This window comes from Bos indicus, chromosome 19, assembly GCF_029378745.1.
Source record: "Bos indicus isolate NIAB-ARS_2022 breed Sahiwal x Tharparkar chromosome 19, NIAB-ARS_B.indTharparkar_mat_pri_1.0, whole genome shotgun sequence".
Taxonomy (NCBI): domain Eukaryota; kingdom Metazoa; phylum Chordata; class Mammalia; order Artiodactyla; family Bovidae; genus Bos; species Bos indicus.
In genome coordinates this window covers 46135198-46154508 of record NC_091778.1, presented here as the reverse complement: position 1 = coordinate 46154508, position 19311 = coordinate 46135198, and the positions used below count along the sequence as shown (strand labels likewise).

Here is a 19311-nt window from a genome sequence, read left to right as displayed (position 1 = left end):
CCTCACATCCTACCAGCTGCTTCCCTCTGGCTTCTTGATGGGATCTTATCCAGTCTTGCCCCACCCTGGACAAAGACTGTTTTCAGCCCTTTCCCACCACTCCTCCCAGTGACACTTCCAGTCCTACCTCTGGGCTATCCATTCAGACCAGTTAGACAAGATGCCCCACGTGGTGACAGCTGGGAAGTCCCTGGCCGAACGGTGCCAGACTGAGGGGAGAAGGAGCAGGGTGCCAAGGGCTGGGTACTGACCAAGCAGGGGTAGTGGAGGCAAACTGCATGCCCAGAACCAAGACTGTCCCAGTCACTCCTCTGTCCCTGAGGCCTGGCTCCCAGGGAACTGGACTGGGAATGGGCCTGAACTGCCAGCCTTTCCAGCCACCTGGGTGTCTGCACATGCTCAGAGATGACTTTCCCAAAGTACATTCCCTCGCGCTGGGACAGAACCTGAGGATGGACGTCGTTGGCACACAGGGTGCCTCGTCTAACCTGGCTCTACAACAGGAATCTATGTCCAAGTTCGGATGCACAGATACATGTGTACACTTTGGGGCAAAGGTGGCAAGCTCAGCAGGTTCTTGGAGGATCCTGGGCACGCAGAAGGTGCAGTGGCCTTCTGCCAGTATGCGCAGGGCAGATCAAAGCTCAGCCCAGCAGACCTCAGGCTTACCAGTCTCCATCGTCTACCCATCTGGGCCGGCAGCAGAGAGCAGCGCCTCCTGGATGTCTCTCAAGGAGGAGCTCCGGCTGCGGGGCAAGGAGGAGCCCCCTTCTCTGGAAGACTCCTCCACCAACTGCCAAGCCCAGCCACACGCCGGGGGGTAGCGTCACAGAGGCCGCGACATCACAGGCACCGGCGCCCCCCACCCCACCCCACCGCACTCCCCGCATCTCTCCCGCCCCCCACAGCCTGCCACCAAAGAGCGCACTGGAGGCGGAGGGGCAGCAGCCACCAGCCCGCTCCCCGCCTCCCGTACAGAGTCCAGAGTCTCGGTCAGCATGGGGGTGACAGGTGGGAGCGGGCGGGCGCGCGGCTGGGCAGGGGCGGGGCCGGGCGGGAAAAATGAAAGTGAGGTAGGGGCTCGGGGGGCGGGGATCGGCCGAGGCGGGCGGGCGCCGGAGAGGAAGGTCGACCCCCAGCCAGACCCCCGCGGTCCCCGCGGATGATGGGCGGTGCTACCCTGGCCACCACGCCCAGCGTTGGCCCTGCGCGGCGCACGACTCTGTGTGTGTGTGTGTGTGTGTGTGTGTGTGTGTGTGTGTGTGTGTACAGATACACGTGCACATTGAGGGGTAAGGGCGTTCTGGACACACAGAGTAGAGGCCCCGTGCCCAGGAAGCGATATATGAATTACCCCAAACTGCAGAGGAAACACCCCCGCTCCAAATCAAATCAAGTGTTTCCGTGGTTGGTGCTTGAGGCTTTTGCAGAGAAAAGCAGTGTGCTTCAACAGATATTTACTGATCCTCTTCGTCGTGCTTTGCACTTCTCTCTGTGCCCTTGAACAAAGATGGTTTCCCTTCAGGGCCCTGGATCTCCCAGGTGTCTAACAAGGGGGCCCAGATTTCCCCCACCCCCGGATTGGCGGCTTTCTTCTCAGAACTTTCTCTCCCAGGACGACTTGGGCCAGCCTTCAAAACGTGCCAAAAATCAACAACCAGAGAACAGCTTTCCCCTCAACAAACAAACGGATGCAGAGATCTTAAATTACTCCTGCAATGTTTATTGCATCCCCTTCTCTTTTTTCTTTTTTTTTTATCTTAGAGAACTGTATTTTATTGTATTTTTAATTGAAGTATTGTTGATTTACAATGTGTTAATTTCAGGTGTACAACACAATGATTCAGTAAGATATACATATATATATATTCTTTTTCAGATCCTTTTATAGGTTATTGCAAAATATTGAGTATAGTTCCCTGTGCTCTACAGCTGCTTGGTTATCTATTTTAATATATAGCAGTGTGCATGTTATTCCTACCCACCCACCCCCTTGAAACTGAAAGTGTTAGTTGCTCAGTCCTTTTCAGTTCTTTGCAACCCCGTGGACTGTAGCCTACCAGGTTCCTCTGTCCATTGGATTCTCCAAGCCAGAATACTGGAATGGGCTGCCATTTCCTTCTCCAGGGCATCTTCCCAACCCAGGAATCAAACTCAGGTTTCTTGCATTGCAGGCAGGCTTTTTACCACCTGAGCCATCAGGGAAGTTGCTTTCCCCTTTGGTAACTGCGTTTTCTGTGTCTGAGAGTCTCTGTTTTGTAAATAAGTTCATTTGTTTGTTTGTTTTTAGTTCCCACATATAAGTCATATCATATTTGTCTTCCTCCGTCTGGCTTCTTCAGTAGTATAATAATCTCTAGGTCCATCCATGTTCCCTGGAGAAGGGAACGACTAAGAATACTGGAGTGGTCCAGTATTCTGGCCTGGAGAATTCCATGGACTGTATAGTCCATGGGATCGTGAAGAGTCGGACACGACTAAGAGATTTTCACTCACTCACTTCATCCATGTTACTGTGAATGGTATTATTTCATTCTTTTTTATGACTGAATAATATTCCAGTGTGTGTGTGTGTGTGTGTGTGTGTGTGTGTGTGTGTGTGTGTGTGTATCACACCATCTTTATCCATTCATCTGTTGATGAACATTTAGGTTGCATCCATGTCTTGACTATTGTGAATGCTGTAATGAACATTGGGGTGCAGGTATCATTTCAAAATAGAGTTTTCTCCAGACATTCTCCAGTGGAATTGTAAGATCTTGTGGTAACTCTGTTTAGTTTTTAAAGGGATCTCCATACTGGTCTCAATGGTGACTGCACCAATTTACATTCCCACAAACAGCATAGGAGGGGTTTTTTTTTCTTCACACTCTCTCTAGTGTTTATTATTTGTCAGCACTTACTCTTACTCTGTGCTAGGCCCTGAGTCTAATGAGTCAACTAAAAATTAAAATTTGGGTTAGACAGCCGGGTATGTCACAGAGATAATGACAATGGAGATTTGAGTTGGGCTGTCAGGCATGAGTAGGATTTTTATCAGGAGAGAGACTTTCTGAGTATCAGAAACAGCATGTGCAAAGGCACTGAGGCACAAAAGTTCCCTCCACGCTCCAGGGCCTCTTGAGCTTGGGGCAAGGCAGGGAACTGGATACCAGGAGATGAAAAAAGGCAGAGATCAGACTATGCAGGATCTTTGAGGCCACCCTAGAGTCTGGATGTGAGCAGGTGTGATGCAACAGGCTTGTTCTGCAGTCATTGAAATGCCCGGGTTGGAGCCGGGGTCAGGGTGAATGTGGATCAGTAGCCTATGTTGTATTACATCAGCTAAAGGCCTAGAGAAATTTCAGCCAGCACAGTGGGTAGCACCATGGGGTTTGGAGCCGATCTGACTTGTGTTCAGGTCGTGGTGCTATTCTTAAGAGCTGTGTGACTTGAGCAAACTTCCTCATATATGAGAGGAGAGTCATGGCCACCTGTGCAGTGTGTGGCCCTGAGGGTTGAAGGCATGCAAAGAACTCAAGCACTGAGTGTTGAGGGGATCATGAGTCCTGGGTTTGTGTTGACTTTGGTGTCAGAAGAGGGGAGAGGCAGTGGGGATGGAGAAACGATGTGCACTGGGTCATTAACAGTGGTGGGAAGGTCAGGAGCTGGGGACATGAGGAGGTTGCAAGTGACCCAGGTCTCTAACTGGGATGATAGGATAAATGAAGAAACCAGGGAGAGGAGTTTATTAAGAGATGAGAGATTGGAAAGGAAGATGGGTCAAACATGCAGAACTGTGTTGGCCATCCTAGAGTCTGGACACCAAGGTATGAACTTGAGGCCCAAAATGGGAGATAATCTGAAGGGTTTCGTGGGGTGAGAGGAATAAGGAAACCATTCTCTTTTTTTAAATAATTTTGTTTATGTATTTATTTTTGGCTGCACCGAGTCTTCATTGCTATGCAGAGACTTTCTCTAACTGTGGCAAGCAGGGGCTACTCTCCAGTGGTGGTGCACGGGCTTCCCCTTGTGGCGGCTTCTCTTGTTGCAGAGCATGGTCTCCAGAGCGTGGGCTCAGTAGTTGTGGCGCATGGGCTTTGTTGCTCCATGGCAGATGGGATCTTCCCAGACCAGGGATCGAACTTATATCCCCTGCATTGACAGGCAGATTCTTAACCACTGGACCACCAGCGAAATCCCAGGAAACCATTCTTTGCACAGGCTTTTGCTGAGAATCCACCTTGTGCCTGACTCTGTGTAGAGGATCAGAGATTCAAAGTAAGCAAACCACACACCCAACCCACCTCTAACTGAAGCTGTGCACTTAGATAGAGGTCTGCTGTGGGGGGGCCTGGGGGTAGAGAGGAAGGGAGCAACTGGAGGAAGACTCCTCAGCTTAGTGCCTTGAGGTAGAGTCTGGGAGGTCTTTAGGAAGAGGTGAGCCCCTAGCTCACCTAGTCATGACAATAGGAAAGGGGAATTCTATTCAAACTACTCAACTCAGGCTTTGACAAGGAATCCATAGGGTTTTAAACAAAGTGAAGTTGAGGCCTCCTGAGGGGAAAATGTGTAATCAGTGACTGCAGTTTAAGTCTAGAACTCAGGAGAAGTGGGAGTAAGAAATAGAAATTGGAGGGTCAAGTGAGAGTATGAAATAGAGATTGGAGGGTCTCCTGTGGTACAGCCACAGGCTTGAAAGCTCCAAGGGGCAGAGATTGTGTATGTTCATCACTGTGTCCTCTGCCCTTAGCACAATCCCTGGACAATAGCTGGCCTCGGCATTTTTTAAATATATTTATTTGGCTACACCAGGCCTTCAATCTTCACAAAGACCTTCAATCTTTGTCGTGGCATGTGGAATCTTTAGTTGCAGCATGCCAACTCTGAGTTGTGGCAATGTGGGATCTAGTTCCCTGACCAGGGATCAAACCCTGGGCAGAGTCTTAGCCACTGGACCACCAGGGAAGTACCCCTGGAGCTCCACATTTCTTTTTAACTTTATCCAAGAAATACATGCATATGGTTAAACAGTACTGAAGAGCTTATTCAGTGATTGAAAAGCAAGAATCCCCTATACCACATCCCCAGCCTCACTCCTCAGAGCAACCACCACTATTCCATTTGAACTATTTTTCTGCCTGGTTACCATTTCATCTTTCCACAAGCCCACAGGCTTCTTCTTGGACCACCTACCCACTGTAATGGAACCACCCTGCCCCATCTTCCCAATATCAATTATTTTTAGATCTGCTAATGCCTTTGTAAATTTATTTATTTTTTCATCAACTTTAGAGAGTATCTTTTGACACACATATAGTAAGATGTTTTAGTGACCTTTGTAAATTTAATATATTTATTTTTTCATCAACTTTAGAGAGTATCTTTTGACACACATATAGTAAGATGTTTTAGTGACCCTACCTTTTCCTTCAACTTTCCTTCCTGCCTTGTAGCTCCCAAAGACTCTAACCTGTATGTTTATTTTTTAATATCAAGGTGGATAGCATTCACATTGTCCCGTAACCATAATTATGTTTTCCAAATTTTGCCTATATATTGATTCTAAATGTTGAAAGTTAATAAATAGGATTATCATGACTACATGAAAACTGTTCACTGCAGAGCCATAAAAGGTACCACAATTACCTTTTCTTTCTCATACAGCTTTTTGTTTTTCCGGGTTTTTTTTTAGTGGCCTTTTACTTATACTCTTTGCTTTTATCATAGTCTTTGTTTTCTTCAACCTCTACATCTAGTTAACTATTCTGTTAGGTTTTCTTTATTTCAGAGACCTATTGCCCAGGAGCCTTCATCCTATTGCACCAATGTGTAGGCCTCTATACAGTTGACATCTGGGATTCAGCTGCTCTCCTGGGTTGGATATGCTCTTTCATCCCTGACTCTCTTGTTTTACACCTTTATTTTGCATTAGCACATCCTCAAATAACTTCCCAAAAAAAAGGAATAAACTTTCTTACTTTTCCATGTCTGAAATGATAGTTTTGCTGGATATAAAATTCTAGGTTAAAAACCATTTCCCTCAGAATGTTAAAAGCAACTGTACTGCTAACTCCACCGCCAGTATGATTCTCCTTCCGTTGTTGTTAACTTGTTTCTCACTTAGAAGTATTTAGGAATCCTTTGTTCCTGGTGCAATTAACTTTTAGAGCAAAGATCTTTTGGCATCTATAGTGTTGGGTATTCAGCAAACATTTTTAAGCTAATGACATCCTTCAGCTCAGGGAAATACTGATTTTGCTTTTCTTCTCCATGGTCTCCATTCTTTCTGAATCTCCTTTCTATAACCCAGCACTGGATTTCCTTTTGATCCTTTTCTCTCACATCATCTTGATATTTTAATTCTACCTTCTAGGAATAGTCTCTGTATTTTATTTTTTAATTGTTTGCTAGAAAGCTCTTTCCTTTCATAGTTCTTTTTAAAATAGTATCCTGTTCTTGTTCTTTGGATGCAATATATATGTTGCTGAATATCTTAAACTCTGAGTCTCTGAAGATGATTAGAATTTTTCAGTTCCCTTGTTTCTCTTCTGGTGTTCTGGAGTAGTCTTTTCTCTCAGTCTAGCTCTCCTATGTTAGCAGTTTTCTCAAATGCCTAGTGATGCTTGGTTGTCCACGTATAAGAGTGAAATCATAAAAAGCTGATTGGGAGCCTATGACTGCAGGAGCCTATTGCTTTGCAGATATTACTTTAATGTGACCACTCAGGAATCAGACATATCTCTGGCAGGTTTGAGAAGACCCACACAACTGATACATCTACAGCCAAACTGGACAAGGGAAAAAAAAAAGACCAAAATTACCAGCATGAGGAATGAAAGAGGTAACATCACTACAGACTCTGCAGATGTGAAAAAATGATTAGGGAATATTAGGAACAATTTATGCCAATAAACTTGACAGCTTAGATGAGATGGATAAATTCCTTTAAAAAAAAATACAAACTCCAAAACCTCACTCAAGAAGAAATAGATATTCTGGGAATGGATAGTGGTGATTGGCTGCATGATAATATACTTAATACCACTGAACTGCATACTTAAAAATAATTTTAAAAGAGCAATTTATGATATGTGTATTTTATCATAATAAAAAAGAAAGAAATAGGTAGGCTAAATAACCTTGTATCTATTTTTTAAGTTGAATTTGTAATTAAAATCTCCTCACAAGGAAACTCCAGGTCCAGGTCCACAGGCTTCATTTGTGAATTCTACCAAACATAATCAATAAATAATAAAAATTTTACACAAACTCAGAAAATTGAAGATGGGACATGCCTCAACTCATTCTATGAGGCCAGCATTACTCTACTGTCAAAACCTTACATCCTAGACATTATAAAAAGAAAGACATTATAAGAATAGAAAATTGCATACCAATAGACCTTATGAACATATATGTGAAAATTCATCTTAAAAGTTAGAAAATAAAATTTGACAATGTATAAAAAGGTAGTACATTGTGATCAAGTGAGATTTATCCCAGGAATACAAGATCTCACCATAAACAAATTATAATAGAATTATTAGCAGAATAATATGTAATATATTTAGCACATGCTATATATAACTTCCCTGGCTTCCCTGATGGCTCAGGCAGTAAAGAATCTGCCTACAATGCTGGAGACCTGGGTTCCATCCCTGGGTTGGGAAGATCCCCTGAAGGCAGGCATGGCAACCCACTCCAGTATTCTTGCCCAGAGAATCTCATGGACAGAGGAACCTAGTGGACTTTAGTCCATGGGATCACAAAGAGTCAGACATGACTGAGTGACTGAGCACATACAGCCATACATACATAACTTATAGTAACAGAATATAAGAAAAACATGATAATCTCAATAAATTCAGGAAAAGCATCAGATAAAACCCAACATCCTTTCCTATTTAAAAATTAAGTAGGAATAGAAGGAAACTTCTTCAACCTGATAAATAGCATCTATGAGAAAAACTATAACATTGTATTTCATAATGAAATACTGGATACTTTTCCCCTAAGCTCACTAGCAAAGCAAGAATATCTACTCTCAATTCTGTTCCACATTGTTCCAGAGATTATTCTCAGTGCAATAAGGCAAGAAAAAGAACTTGGAGACATCCAGGTTGAAAAGGAAGAAGACTATGTTGAGTCACAAATATTATTGTTTATGTAGAAAACCCCATGGAATCTTAAAAAAGCTACTTTAGAAAAAACAAAAAAAGCTGCTAGAACCAATAAGATTTTAGGATGATTGCAGGATACAAAATCAATGCCTTTCTATATAAAGCAATCCACAGTTGGAAGTCGATATTATTTCATACACTATCAAATGTCACTTGAATCCCTAATAGAACATTCCCAGGTTGAATATAGAGGCCCCAAGTTGAGTCAACCTCAGATTTTTTGCTTCTAAACCCCAGTGCTGCAGTGAGGTGCATACCATAATAATTTTTCCTTCTATCCATATCCAGTTGCTTTTTATGGAAGAGTTAAGGCTTTAGGTGTTGATTAAACTTCCCAGAGAAATTTTTTAAAACAAGCAAAGGAAACTAAGACCATGACATCCAGTCCCATCACTTTATGGCAAATAGATGGGGAAACAATGGAAACAGTGATAGATTTTATCTTCTTGAGCTCAAAAATCACTTCAGATGGTGATTTCAGCCATGAAATTAAAAGACACTTGTTGCTTGGGAAAAAAGCTATGAGAAAGCTAGACAGAATATTAAAAAGCAGAGATATTACTTTGCCAACAAAGATCCATCTAGTCAAAGCTATATTTTTTCCAGTAGTCATGTATGAATGTAAGAGTTGGACCATATAGAAGGCTGAGTGCCAAAGAATTGATGCTTTTGGCCTGTGGTGTTGGAGAAGACTCTTGAGAGTCCCTTGGACAGCAAGATCAAACCAGTCAATCCTAAAGAAATCAATACTGAATATTCCTTGGAAGGACTGATGCTGAAGCTGAAGCTCCAAAATTTTGGCCACCTGACACGAAGGGAGACTCATCAGAAAAGACACTGATGCTGGTAAAGATTGAAGGCAGGAGGAGAAGGGGATGACAGAGGACAAGCTGGTTGGATGGCATCACCTACTCAATGGACATGAGTTTGAGCAAGCTCTGGGAGATGGTGAAGGACAGGGAAGCCTGGTGTGCTGTAGTCCACGGGGTCACAAAGAGTTGAACACAACTTAGCAAATGAACAACCACAAAGCAAAAGAAAGCTGTGGGGTCAGAAGCCTGAGGCACAGTAGCAGTTGGGGCAGGTAGAAATGGAGCAGAAGAGATGTGGGGAGGAAGTTGAGGGATGGTCAAAGAAAGCATGGTGGTCAAAAGTGATGAGTTCTGAAGAGACCACTGAGCCGGCCACTGGGAGCCTACCCCTGGTGCACTCTTAGCCCAGTCACCCAGCTGATCCAGGATCCCAGGCCCAGGCTGAACCTGTGGGTGCATGCTTGCTAAGTCACTTCAATCCTGTCTGACTCTTTGCGACCTTATGGACAGTAGCCTACCAGGCTCCTCCATCCATGGGATTCTCCAGGCAAAAATACTGGAGTGTGTTGCCATTTCCTCCTCCAGGGGAACTTCCTGATCCAGAGATTGAACCCATGTCTCTCACATCTCCTACATTGGCAGGTGGGTTCTTTACCACTAGCATCAGCTAGGAAGTGCATGGAGCAACCCAAAGCCCAGGACCCAATATCAGCCATGCAAGGACCCTCCCCAACCTCTCCACCTCTAGAAAGAGGCCACAGCAACATTCTAATCCTTCTAATCTAATCCTGGGAGCAATTCTTCTCAGCCAGAGCTAAGGCTGTCACTTCCTGTCACACTGCAGGCTCATAGGGATCCTGGCTTGCTCATTGCCATAATGGCCCCACCATCAACCCCTATCCACCACCCTGGGGCTCAGAGAATGGGACAGCCTGGTGGCCCCTATCACCAAAGGATGAAAGAGAAGCTTCTGCAATAAAAGATACAAGCTTCTAGGAAAGGGGACTGTGAGAGGGGACGTACTCCAAGAAGCCAATCTCCTTTGCAAAGGATGTTTCATGTTCCGAAATAAACAGATAGGCTTCCCACCTGGCACTAGTGGTAAAGAATATTCCTGCCACTGCAGGAGGCCTAAGGGATGCAGGTTCGATCTTTTAGTTGGTAAGATCCCCTGGAGGAGGGCATGGCAACCCACTACAGTATTGTTGCCTTGGAGAATCCCATGGATAGAGGAGCCTGGTAGACTACAGTCCATGGGTCACACAGTCAGTCACAACCGAAGCAACTTAGCAAGCACACGTCACCTCAAATCAACCACCTGGGGTGAGAATTCTGGCCCAGCGTTGGAAATAGATGATCCCAGGATGTGAAATGGCATGAGAAGCTGGGGGAAGAGAGGACAGGATAAGAGTGGCTAGGATGAGAGTGAGTGGCAGATCTGAAGCCTGGCCAGACAGAGTGGAGAAAGGGGAGCAGGGGCAGGAATGGAAAAGATGAAGAAAGTTCACCTGGGGTGCGACAGAGAACCCCGCACAGTTACAGGCTCCAGGATAGGATGACATTCAGGGCAGGGCAGTAAAGAGCTCCTTAAGTGAAGCCTGCATCTAAGTCCTGACTTCCTGAGTGATCAGCTGAGGGACCTTGGGCAAATGAACCTCTTCTCATGTGTTCAAAGAACTAAAGCCTATAAAGTGCTCAACACAATCCCTGGGCTAGTTTCTAGCACTCAGTGAACAGAAGTGACCGCTATTCGTATTTGCCCTAATGGAAGACAGTGATGGATCACGAAAGGTGGAAGGGAGCAGACGTGGAGGATGGGGTGCTGGTGATGCTGGCAAGGGGCAGGATGGGCAAGGGGATGGCACATGGGCTTAGGTAAGGGACAGGGAAGGAGGGGGGTGGCTGCAGCACTGCCACCAGCCTGAGCTCCAGACTCGCTCAGGGACACGTGCAGGTCCCCTGCCCTCACGTCCTTCTCCCTGCCAGGTGCCAATGGATTTCCCTGCTGTGGCAAAGAGTCGGTGGACATTATGGATTCACAGTGAGAACCAGTTCCCCATCACCGTAGGACTTCTCCCCAACCCCCGAGATCACCCACCCTCACCCAGGATCTCTCTCTATCTTGCTTATTTCCAAAATCTCCCCTAGGCCAGTATCCAGGCCAAAAGGCAGCAGGGGTGGGGATGGAGGCCATCCCCTGCTCTGCTTCCGCCCCCAATCCCTCACATTGGAGGAGGACTGAAGGGTGGTGGGGTACATCCAGGACATGGATGGAGCCTGACCCCTTAGCATTGCCTTTCTCTGAGATCAGAACTGTCCAAGGGGAGGGTGGGCAGGTGCCTAAAGTAAGAGAAAGGTTACAATGACTGAGGGCAGCGGTCGAGATGGCAGCCAACTAGCAGTAAGAACCAAGGGTACCCTCCACACACACCCTTGTACTTCAGATTTGCTGAGCTGAGAGCGGGCAGGTTCTGGAGAGGGTGTCCCTCTGGTTTTCTCCCTCTGTGATGAGCCGCTTGCAAGACACTGGCCCACTGGAATGCTAGATTAAAATGCAGATTCCTGGGCTTCAACCGCCAACTGAAATAAAAGACACAAGCTTCTAGGAAGGGGACTGTTGGATCGGGGGACCTCCCCCAAGGAGTCAGTCTCCTCTGCAGAGATTGTAGGGGGAGGCGAGCAACTTGGCAAGCTCTCTAGGCGCTTTCTGAACTCACTGAAGTTTGAGAATATGAGTCTGCCATGGGATTTTCAGTGGGAGAGGGTGCCACCAGGGGAGTGAGCTTGGAGCATCTTGCCAGTCCTTGCACAAGGCAGGAGACTTTAAGGGCACCAGAGACCCTCCCCAGAAGCTACTCTCCCTACCGCACGGAGGCCTGTCACCCACTCTGTCTCCTTCTGTCTTAGGGGTGACATAAACCAAAACCAGTTCCAGCCAATACAAGAGGAAGATGACATGGAGGTAACAGCAGACTGTATCACCTCCTAGGGGGAGGCGGGAGGCCAGGGGCAGGGGTCTTTGAGGCTCATCTTGTCTAAAGCCTGGTAAGCCCCCACCCTGGACAATTACAGGACCAACCCTAGCACCAGGCCAGGGTTGGCACACACATGCACACCCACCCTCACCAGCTGCCCCCACTGCCTCCCTGCCCCAAGCAGGTCACTTGGAGGAGGCAAGTGTCAGGGAGGAAGTGAGCAGAAGGACAGTGGCGGGGGGGTGGGGCAGGGCAGAGAATGGGGGATGGGGAGAACCGCGGAGGTTGGGGTGGGGGGGCCAGGCGCAGCCTCAGCTTCCTGTTGAAACCTTTCAGCTGGAGAATGAATTGCTAGAGCCGGGGCTTCCCGAAGAAAAGCTCCCTCAAGTGGAGCCAGAACAGAAGCCCAAACCCTTCCCACAGACAGAGCCCGAGGCCAAACAGGAAGACCCCAAGCCCCAGGGGTACAGGGAAGAGTTCCCCCAACCCTATGGAGACGGGCTAACGAAGCCAGACATCAGACAGCTGAGCATGAGGTCCAACTCCAGCTACGTGAGTTCCATGGACGAGGACTACCGCTCCATCCACGTGCAGACCTCTAGGCACCTCTTCTGGGTAGACAGGCTCATCCAGGTGTCAGAACACAGCCTGCAACCAGTGATCAGCACGCAGCCCTTCCAGAAGAGCACAAAAAAGACCACCATATGCCCTGCCCAACAGACGGTCCCCAAGGACACTGAGAGCTCCAAGAAGCAGAGCCAGAACCCCAGCGCCCAGCAAGGCCCTCTAGACAAAGCCTCCCAGAAGACTCTAAGCCCCGAGCCGTCCTTCTGCACACCCACCATGGGCCTGGAAGAGCTGATCAATTTCGCATCAACCCTGGCCATGGCCTCCTCCAGCAGGATGGACCTGCCCAGATTGCAGCACATGATCAAGACCACACCCCAGAAGGCCATGCCACCTCCCACAGAGCCTGCCGTGGATCATGCTGCCCAGCCCACCACGGACGAGCCAGAGCAGGGAAAACTCACGAAGGATGAGAAGCCGCCAGAGGAACCAGGAGAAGCCAGGAAACCACAGGATGCCCCAAAGCAAGAAGATGAGGACGTCCCTCACCCTTACCTTGACCTCAGAAAGCCAGGGTTCAAGAGGGCCACCATTGAAGGGGAGCTGAAGTTTCTCCAGTCCCCGACCACGTCCCCTCAGCCAAAAGGAGCTGCAAAAGAGTAAGTGAGGCTGCCCCACGGCTCCCCCTAGGATGTGCAGGCGGGCCCACTCCTCACACAGCCAAGGGGGAGCTGGGGACAATGGAATGAGGGGCTGGCTGAGTGATGTCTCCACCTCAGTGACCTCATAAAGGCTGCTGGAAACAAAGTTCCGGTGGGCTGAGGTGCAGTGCCAAGGCCAGGCTGACAGAGGCCTGGGGACCATGGAGGGTAAGCGCTCCAGGGTGGGGGCAGGGACTTGGGTTCGAAGCCGGAACTAGAATGCCATTCTAGCGTTAGGAGGTCTCTCACCATGAGTGTAGACGGCCTCACCCTCACTGGAAACACTCACGCTCTTTCCTACTGAGAACCCCTAGGTCTCAGCCCTGGGCCCTTGATATGCCCAGCGAGGCAGGACTGAGGACTCTGGGTTCTCCAGCACCCCGCGCTTCCTGGTGATGAATGAACATGATGGAGGGGCAGCTGCCCATCCACATCACACAGCAGGAAGAGGCCGTCTGAGCCCCTGCGCCCTCCTCAGAAAGGCCTCCGGGCTCACCCCTCCTTTGTCCTTCCCACCAGGGCCTAAGTGACACTCTCTCTTTTGCGTTGCAGCTCGGTGCCGGGAACCATGAAAGGGAATCCATTATTCCTGAAAATCCATTTTAAGCTGTCATCCCCCTCCTCCCCAGAGAAATGACTAGACAAAACCAGTAAAGCCTCCAGTGCTGGCCCCCTGGCTCAGACTTTTTGTGCAAATGCTCCTGGACCAGTGAGCTCCTCTGGCTTCAGCATCCTGGTCTCCAATGCTTAGAGATGCCACCTGCACTGTTAGCCACCCCAGCACCCCCTTGCCCCCCACGGGCTCCATCAGCCCTGTGTGGTCCCTGCTTACTCCCCCCGCACCGCTCCAGACCTCTAGGCCAGCATCAGAGAGTCATGACTTGTCTTGGCAAGACCTCACTTGTGCCCTGTCTGAGGCTTCTTAGATGTAAAAGAGACATTTGGGGATCATCTGAGGCGAGAGCCTCCTGGAGGTGGGACTGGGCAGGCGAGAAGGCTTCTGGAAGGAGTTCTTCCCACTTCTCTCATGGTGAAGGCCTGGAATGGGGAAAGGATGGTGTTCAGGGCTTGAAGAAGGAAATGGCAACCCACTCCAGTGTACTTGCCTGGAGAATCCCATGGACGGAGAAGCCTGGTAGGCTGCAGTCCATGGGGTCGCACAGAGTCGGACACGACTGAAGCGACTTAGCAGCAGCAGCAGCAGCAGCATCAGGGCTTGAAGGAAGGGAAGAATGAAGCCGAGGGACTGGTCCTCCAGGGGCCACCACCTCCACTCAGAGGTACCTCCAGTGTAGGGGAGAGTCCATGGGTCATGATGCACTTCTGCAGGCAGCCCACACACACACACACACACACACACCAGCTGCTGACCAGCACGTGACACAGACATTCATGTGACACAGCCACACGCAGGTTGAAGAAGCATGTTCCACACATACCAGGCACATGGGCATGCACACACACAGTGCCTGTGACCCAGATGCATGCACCCGGATGCATGAGCCTCTCCACCGTGGGGAAGAAGGGACAGTGTGGGGAAGCTTCTGGAAGAGGAGATGGCAACAAGAGGGAAGAGAACTTGGAGTGTGGGGATGGAAGTGGGTAGGAAGAGGGAAGTCAGGGAGAAAGAGAAGGGGAGACAGCACCGAGGCTTGGGGCCTAATGAGACTCAAGACCTCCTCCGGACCAAGGCTCCCCTTCAAGTGAAAGCCCTACCTTGCAGACCCTTAGAACTCTGCCCTGCCTTGAGAGGGGGCTGAGGAGGGAGGTGCCCAGGGTCAGGGAGAATGGGATTAGGAAGGGGTGGGTTTCCCAGGTGGCACTGATGGTAAAGAACCCGCCTCCCAGTACCGGAGACATGGGTTCAATCCCTGGGTCAGGAAAATCCCCTGGAGGAGGGCATGGCAACCCACTCCAGTATTCTTGCCTGGAGAATCTCTGTGGACAGAGGAGCCTGGCGGGCCTCAGTCCATGGAGTCGCAAAGAGTCAGACGTGACTGAAGCGACTAAGAAACACGCATGAGCACTCAAGAATGGGCCAGGGCCAGAGAAGGGGGCAGGTGGCTGGAAGGAGGGATGAAGAAGAGATGCAGAGGTGAGTGTCTGGGGAGGGACTAGGCCAGCACTGGCATCTGGCTACTGGGACACATCTTCCCAGAGGAAGGGCTCCTTCCCGCCCAGGGGGCCTCGGGTAAGGTGAGCCACAGTCCCGTCTTGGCTGGACCCCACCTTCCCATGCCTTGACCTGGGGCCTCTGGGGCCTACTTCTCTCCTGCACCTCAGCCTTCCTGTTAGCTTCTGGCATGGAGTCACAAAATTTAGATGCCTTAAGGGAGCAGAAACTCAAAAGACTAAAAGTGCAGGTTCCCCAGCAGAGAGGAGCAGGCCTGTGGTGAGGGTGGAGCGCACATCCTGCTGACAGTTGTTCAGATCCACCCCAAACCCAGCCTGGGGGACTGCAGGCCTGGAGGACAGGCCCAGCCTCCAAGCATGCAACTCTGCCTTTCAGGCAGCAGAGGGCGGAAGACCAAGCGATCACCATCGGCAAAGAGAACATCCAGGTGACCAGGGCGGAGGTTACTCCTCCAAGCTAGTGCTTCCAGAATCCCCCAGAGAGAGGGCTGTGGGAACAGGCTGGCAGGGGGCCGGTCCTGGGAGGTGAAGCTGTGCACCCACAGGTCTGGTCCTGGGTGCCCTGGAGTCAAAACACTCAAATGGGCTGGACCCCTCAGCCCTGTCTTCTCCTCACCTCCAAGGCCTCCACAGAAGCCTCAAAGACTGCTCACGCAAGACCCAGGAGAGGAGCAGGCCAGCAGAACCCAGAAGGGAAGGTTGCAACAATGTGCTACCTTCCTGACCCGGAAGGAACCAGCTGCCGCCTTGACCACAGGGGCTGAGCAGGCTTCCCAGAGGACCAGACAGCTCAAGGGCCTTGAGGCCACCCACACAGTACAGTCAGACCCTCAGACCCGGTCTCAGAGGTGAGGGCAGGGACCAGGGCCAGGGCTGGGGTGCTGGGTCGAAAAGCCTGCCTGACTCTGGCATCGCTCAGCAGCAGATGCAAAGAACTTTCCACTCTCTTCCCCCTAACAGAGGCAGCTTTGCAGACAAGAACCTGCTTCCCCTGACAGCACGGCAGCTGGCAGGTGAGGGCCTCAGGACTGGGAGCAGGGAGGAAAACTAGGGTGTGCTCAGAGTAGAAGAGGTTGGAGACACAGCAGAAACCAGTGACTGTACTGTAACCTCTCCATGCCGGTCTAATTTGCTCATTTCTGCAATCCCAGGGATTATGGCTCTGTGCATGTGTGTGTGTGTGTGTATGTGTGTGTGTGTGTGTGTGTGTGTGTGTGTGTGTGTGTATGTGAAGAAGGGAGGGAGGGGTTGTTGGATAGCAAGGTATGTGGATAGTGGATGGAGAGATGGTAGATGGATGAACAGGATGAAAGGAATAAGGGAAACTGGAAGAAACAATGGGAAAAAAGGATCTGAAGTCCCTGCCCCTCTGGGGTTCAGGGCTGTGGGAGTAGAGGTGGAAGGAAACACTTCTACATTTGGGGGCCCCAGTGTCCCTACAAAGATCATGCTCTGATATCTCCAGGGGTCCCTCAAAACAGAATCATTCTATTCATCAATAGTTATCAGTGCCTGCTACAGGCCAGGTTGCCAGCAGGGCTCCTGAAGCCTCCAGACATTGGAGCCAGACCACCCGAATCGAAAGCCCAGCATGGCCCCTGTGGGTGGTGTGGTCTTGGACATAGAGTTTTTAACACTTTTTGGACATGAGAACCGAACAGACACTTAACAGGTACCAACACACAGCAACCACTGTTCTTTACCTGAAGTTATAATGCCCAGGGAATCCGTGAACCCAAGTCTTCAGTCTCATCTGAGCTAGAGTGGGTGAATCTCAGAGTTCCTGTGCATGGGTTCACTTGCCCGCCTGCCCCCTCCCCACCCCCAGCATTCCAGGATGTCTTCAAACTGTTCAGCTCCAGCCCAACAGGCTCCGTGGACATGCGCAGTATGAAAGCTGCCCTGTCCAATGTGGGTGTCCAGCTGAGCCCTCAGGAGATGTGTGAGGCTCTGCGGCAGGCGGACTTGGATGGTGGGTGACCCTGTCCCTACCCTCATGACCTCTCCCACCTCTAGCCTTGAAGAATGCCTCCACTGCCCACAAAATCCCTGGTCTCATCCTTTTCTAAAGTCCCCTCTTGCCGGAAGCCTGCCCTGATCACCACACCTAGCCCCTCACCCCTAAACATTTCTGCGGTGATAATCCTCATCCTGACTTGGGGCTCCCACACAGCAAGGGCTATTTCTCCCTGACTTGACCTCAGAAAATGCTTGGCCAGAGGCAGGACTGGACATTCTGATGCCTAGAACTGCTGGCAAGCCTTCTACAAGGGGTCAGGCACCTACAGCACCCCCTCCTCTCTCTCTCTTCCCAGGTGATGGAACTGTAAGCTTCAAAGACTTCCTGGGTGTCCTCACTGACAGCCACCGCCTGGCTCAGTGCTTGGGTGAGGGGCAAGGCTGGTGGGGCAGGAGTGGGTGGGCCTGGCCTGGGGAAGGCTCCTCCTTACCTTTCCCCATGTTCTCTGCCCCTAGGCAAGGTGAGGAACAGCTGGGCCTATGACCCCCAGGGCTTGCAAACCCTCTTCTTAGAGATGCTGTTCAAGCTGATGAGTCTGGGCTATGTGCCCTTCAAGTCGGTACGGGAGGTGATGAGGTGGGCACAACTGGACCCAGCTTCGAGGCCCAAGATAGGGGGAGCAGACTCCCGGTGCAGGAGTCCCCAGATGTCCCTGCCCCAGAGAGGAGAGCCTGAATTTTGGGTCAGTTTCCTGGGTGCCGAGTTGCCCCCGATCAGATTCCTGTCCCACTTTAGTTTCCTCACGGGTGAGATGAAGAGGACTGGGGGAGACGCTGTCTGAGGCGGCTGCCCACTTTTCTCCTTCAAGCTACTACTCCAAGAAGCAGCGGTCTCTGCGGCTCAACGCAAGCTGGAAAGGTCGGTCCCGCAGCCACGGCCGCAGCGGGCGCTCTCACGCGGGCCTCGCGTTCTTCTGCCAGGCCGCGCGCCTCATCGGCCTCTCCAATGCCGAGCTGGCGCGTTCGCTGCACGGACTGCACAAAGCGGGTGCGCCCGGGTCTGGGCGGGGACCCGCGGGACTGGGGACTCTCTCTCACAACCGGTTTTCAGGAAGGGCCCCTCCTTTTCCTTCTACCCGCTTCCTCGCCCCAGGAGCGTGCAGCCCCTACTCCCAGATACCTAGCCTGAACGGGGGGACGCAGCCAGAATCCCACACGCAGAGCCGAACTCCGCGGCCAGACGTCCGACTTCCCAAGTCGTACCAGCCCAGTCGCCCCAAGCGCGCGCCCAAGAGCGGGCGGCTCAGCCAAGGTGAAAGTCGACACAGGCAGGGCCAGCGGGCGGGGCCGGGTTATGTAGATAAGGGGCAGGGCATGTGATGGTGGGGCGGGACCGAGAGGATAGAGGCGGGGCAGACAAAGCTGGGACCCGACAGATAAATGGGACAGACGGGCGGGGAGAGGAGGGACGGGCAGAGTGGAAGCAGAACTACAAGAAATTGGGACCTGACCGGGAGAGATGCAATAAGAGATAACTCTTACTGCCATCTCCTGTTTGACCACTTCCAATTTACCTTGACTCACGGACCTAACATTGCAGGTTCCTATGCGATATTGTTCTTTACAGCACGACTAAGGATCGACTAAGGATAGGGCGGGGCATAAGAAAAAGGGGCGGGGGACCCAAGTAGGAGGCAGGACTGGTGGAAATGGGCCGGCAGAAAGGCGGACTCAGGTGGAACTAACCCTGCGTCTCTAATCCGAGCCGCAAGCTTGACCCTCCGGACGCCCCCTCCGCGCTTCCGCAGGGTTCGCCAGCCAGCTACTAGGGTGTATGTGCCCTTCGAAACTGGCTCCCTCTCCCCCAACTCTGATCCAGAAGCAACCCTTCTCCCCCTCTCCGGCCTATTTGCAGAGACCTGCTACGAAGAAATTGTACAAATACAAATAAAGTGTTTGCTGAGCGAAACAGGCAGCTCGTAGTGGGGGCGGGCATGGAGCG

At 50.5% G+C, this 19311-nt stretch overlaps 2 protein-coding genes across 3 annotated transcripts; both read left to right on the top strand.

Moving 5' to 3' along the window:
- The first annotated feature begins 84 nt into the window (after positions 1-84).
- On the top strand, positions 85-13878 carry SPATA32 (spermatogenesis associated 32). 2 transcript variants are annotated; one of them, XM_070773651.1, is made up of 5 exons: positions 85-992; positions 10961-11015; positions 11882-11936; positions 12286-13175; positions 13770-13878. In XM_070773651.1, exons 1-5 carry the CDS (start codon positions 524-526, stop codon positions 13852-13854), a joined length of 1554 nt encoding a protein of 517 aa, XP_070629752.1. In that variant the 5' UTR covers positions 85-523; the 3' UTR covers positions 13855-13878. The 2 variants fall into 2 exon arrangements, with proteins under 2 accessions (XP_070629752.1, XP_019836037.2); XM_019980478.2 differs by having other exon boundaries at positions 856-1011.
- A 1415-nt stretch (positions 13879-15293) lies between these two features.
- On the top strand, positions 15294-19289 carry LOC139177786 (spermatogenesis-associated protein 21-like). The gene is made up of 9 exons (XM_070774452.1): positions 15294-15312; positions 15640-15778; positions 15974-16198; positions 16311-16363; positions 17179-17322; positions 17666-17737; positions 17826-18357; positions 18463-18621; positions 19118-19289. Exons 1-7 carry the CDS (start codon positions 15294-15296, stop codon positions 18149-18151), a joined length of 978 nt encoding a protein of 325 aa, XP_070630553.1. The 3' UTR covers positions 18152-18357; positions 18463-18621; positions 19118-19289.
- The last annotated feature ends 22 nt before the right edge of the window (positions 19290-19311 follow it).

Excerpts from the sequence above, each read along its gene's own strand:
- SPATA32 (XM_070773651.1), top strand. The coding sequence starts at position 524 with ATGCACAGATACATGTGTACACTTTGGGGCAAAGGTGGCAAGCTCAGC. Across the intron at positions 11,016-11,881 it reads GTGGACATTATGGATTCACA|GGGTGACATAAACCAAAACC; the intron begins GTGAGAACCAGT and ends CTTCTGTCTTAG. Across the intron at positions 11,937-12,285 it reads AAGAGGAAGATGACATGGAG|CTGGAGAATGAATTGCTAGA; the intron begins GTAACAGCAGAC and ends GAAACCTTTCAG.
- LOC139177786 (XM_070774452.1), top strand. Across the intron at positions 17,323-17,665 it reads GCGGCAGGCGGACTTGGATG|GTGATGGAACTGTAAGCTTC; the intron begins GTGGGTGACCCT and ends CTCTCTTCCCAG. Across the intron at positions 17,738-17,825 it reads CCGCCTGGCTCAGTGCTTGG|GCAAGGTGAGGAACAGCTGG; the intron begins GTGAGGGGCAAG and ends CTCTGCCCCTAG.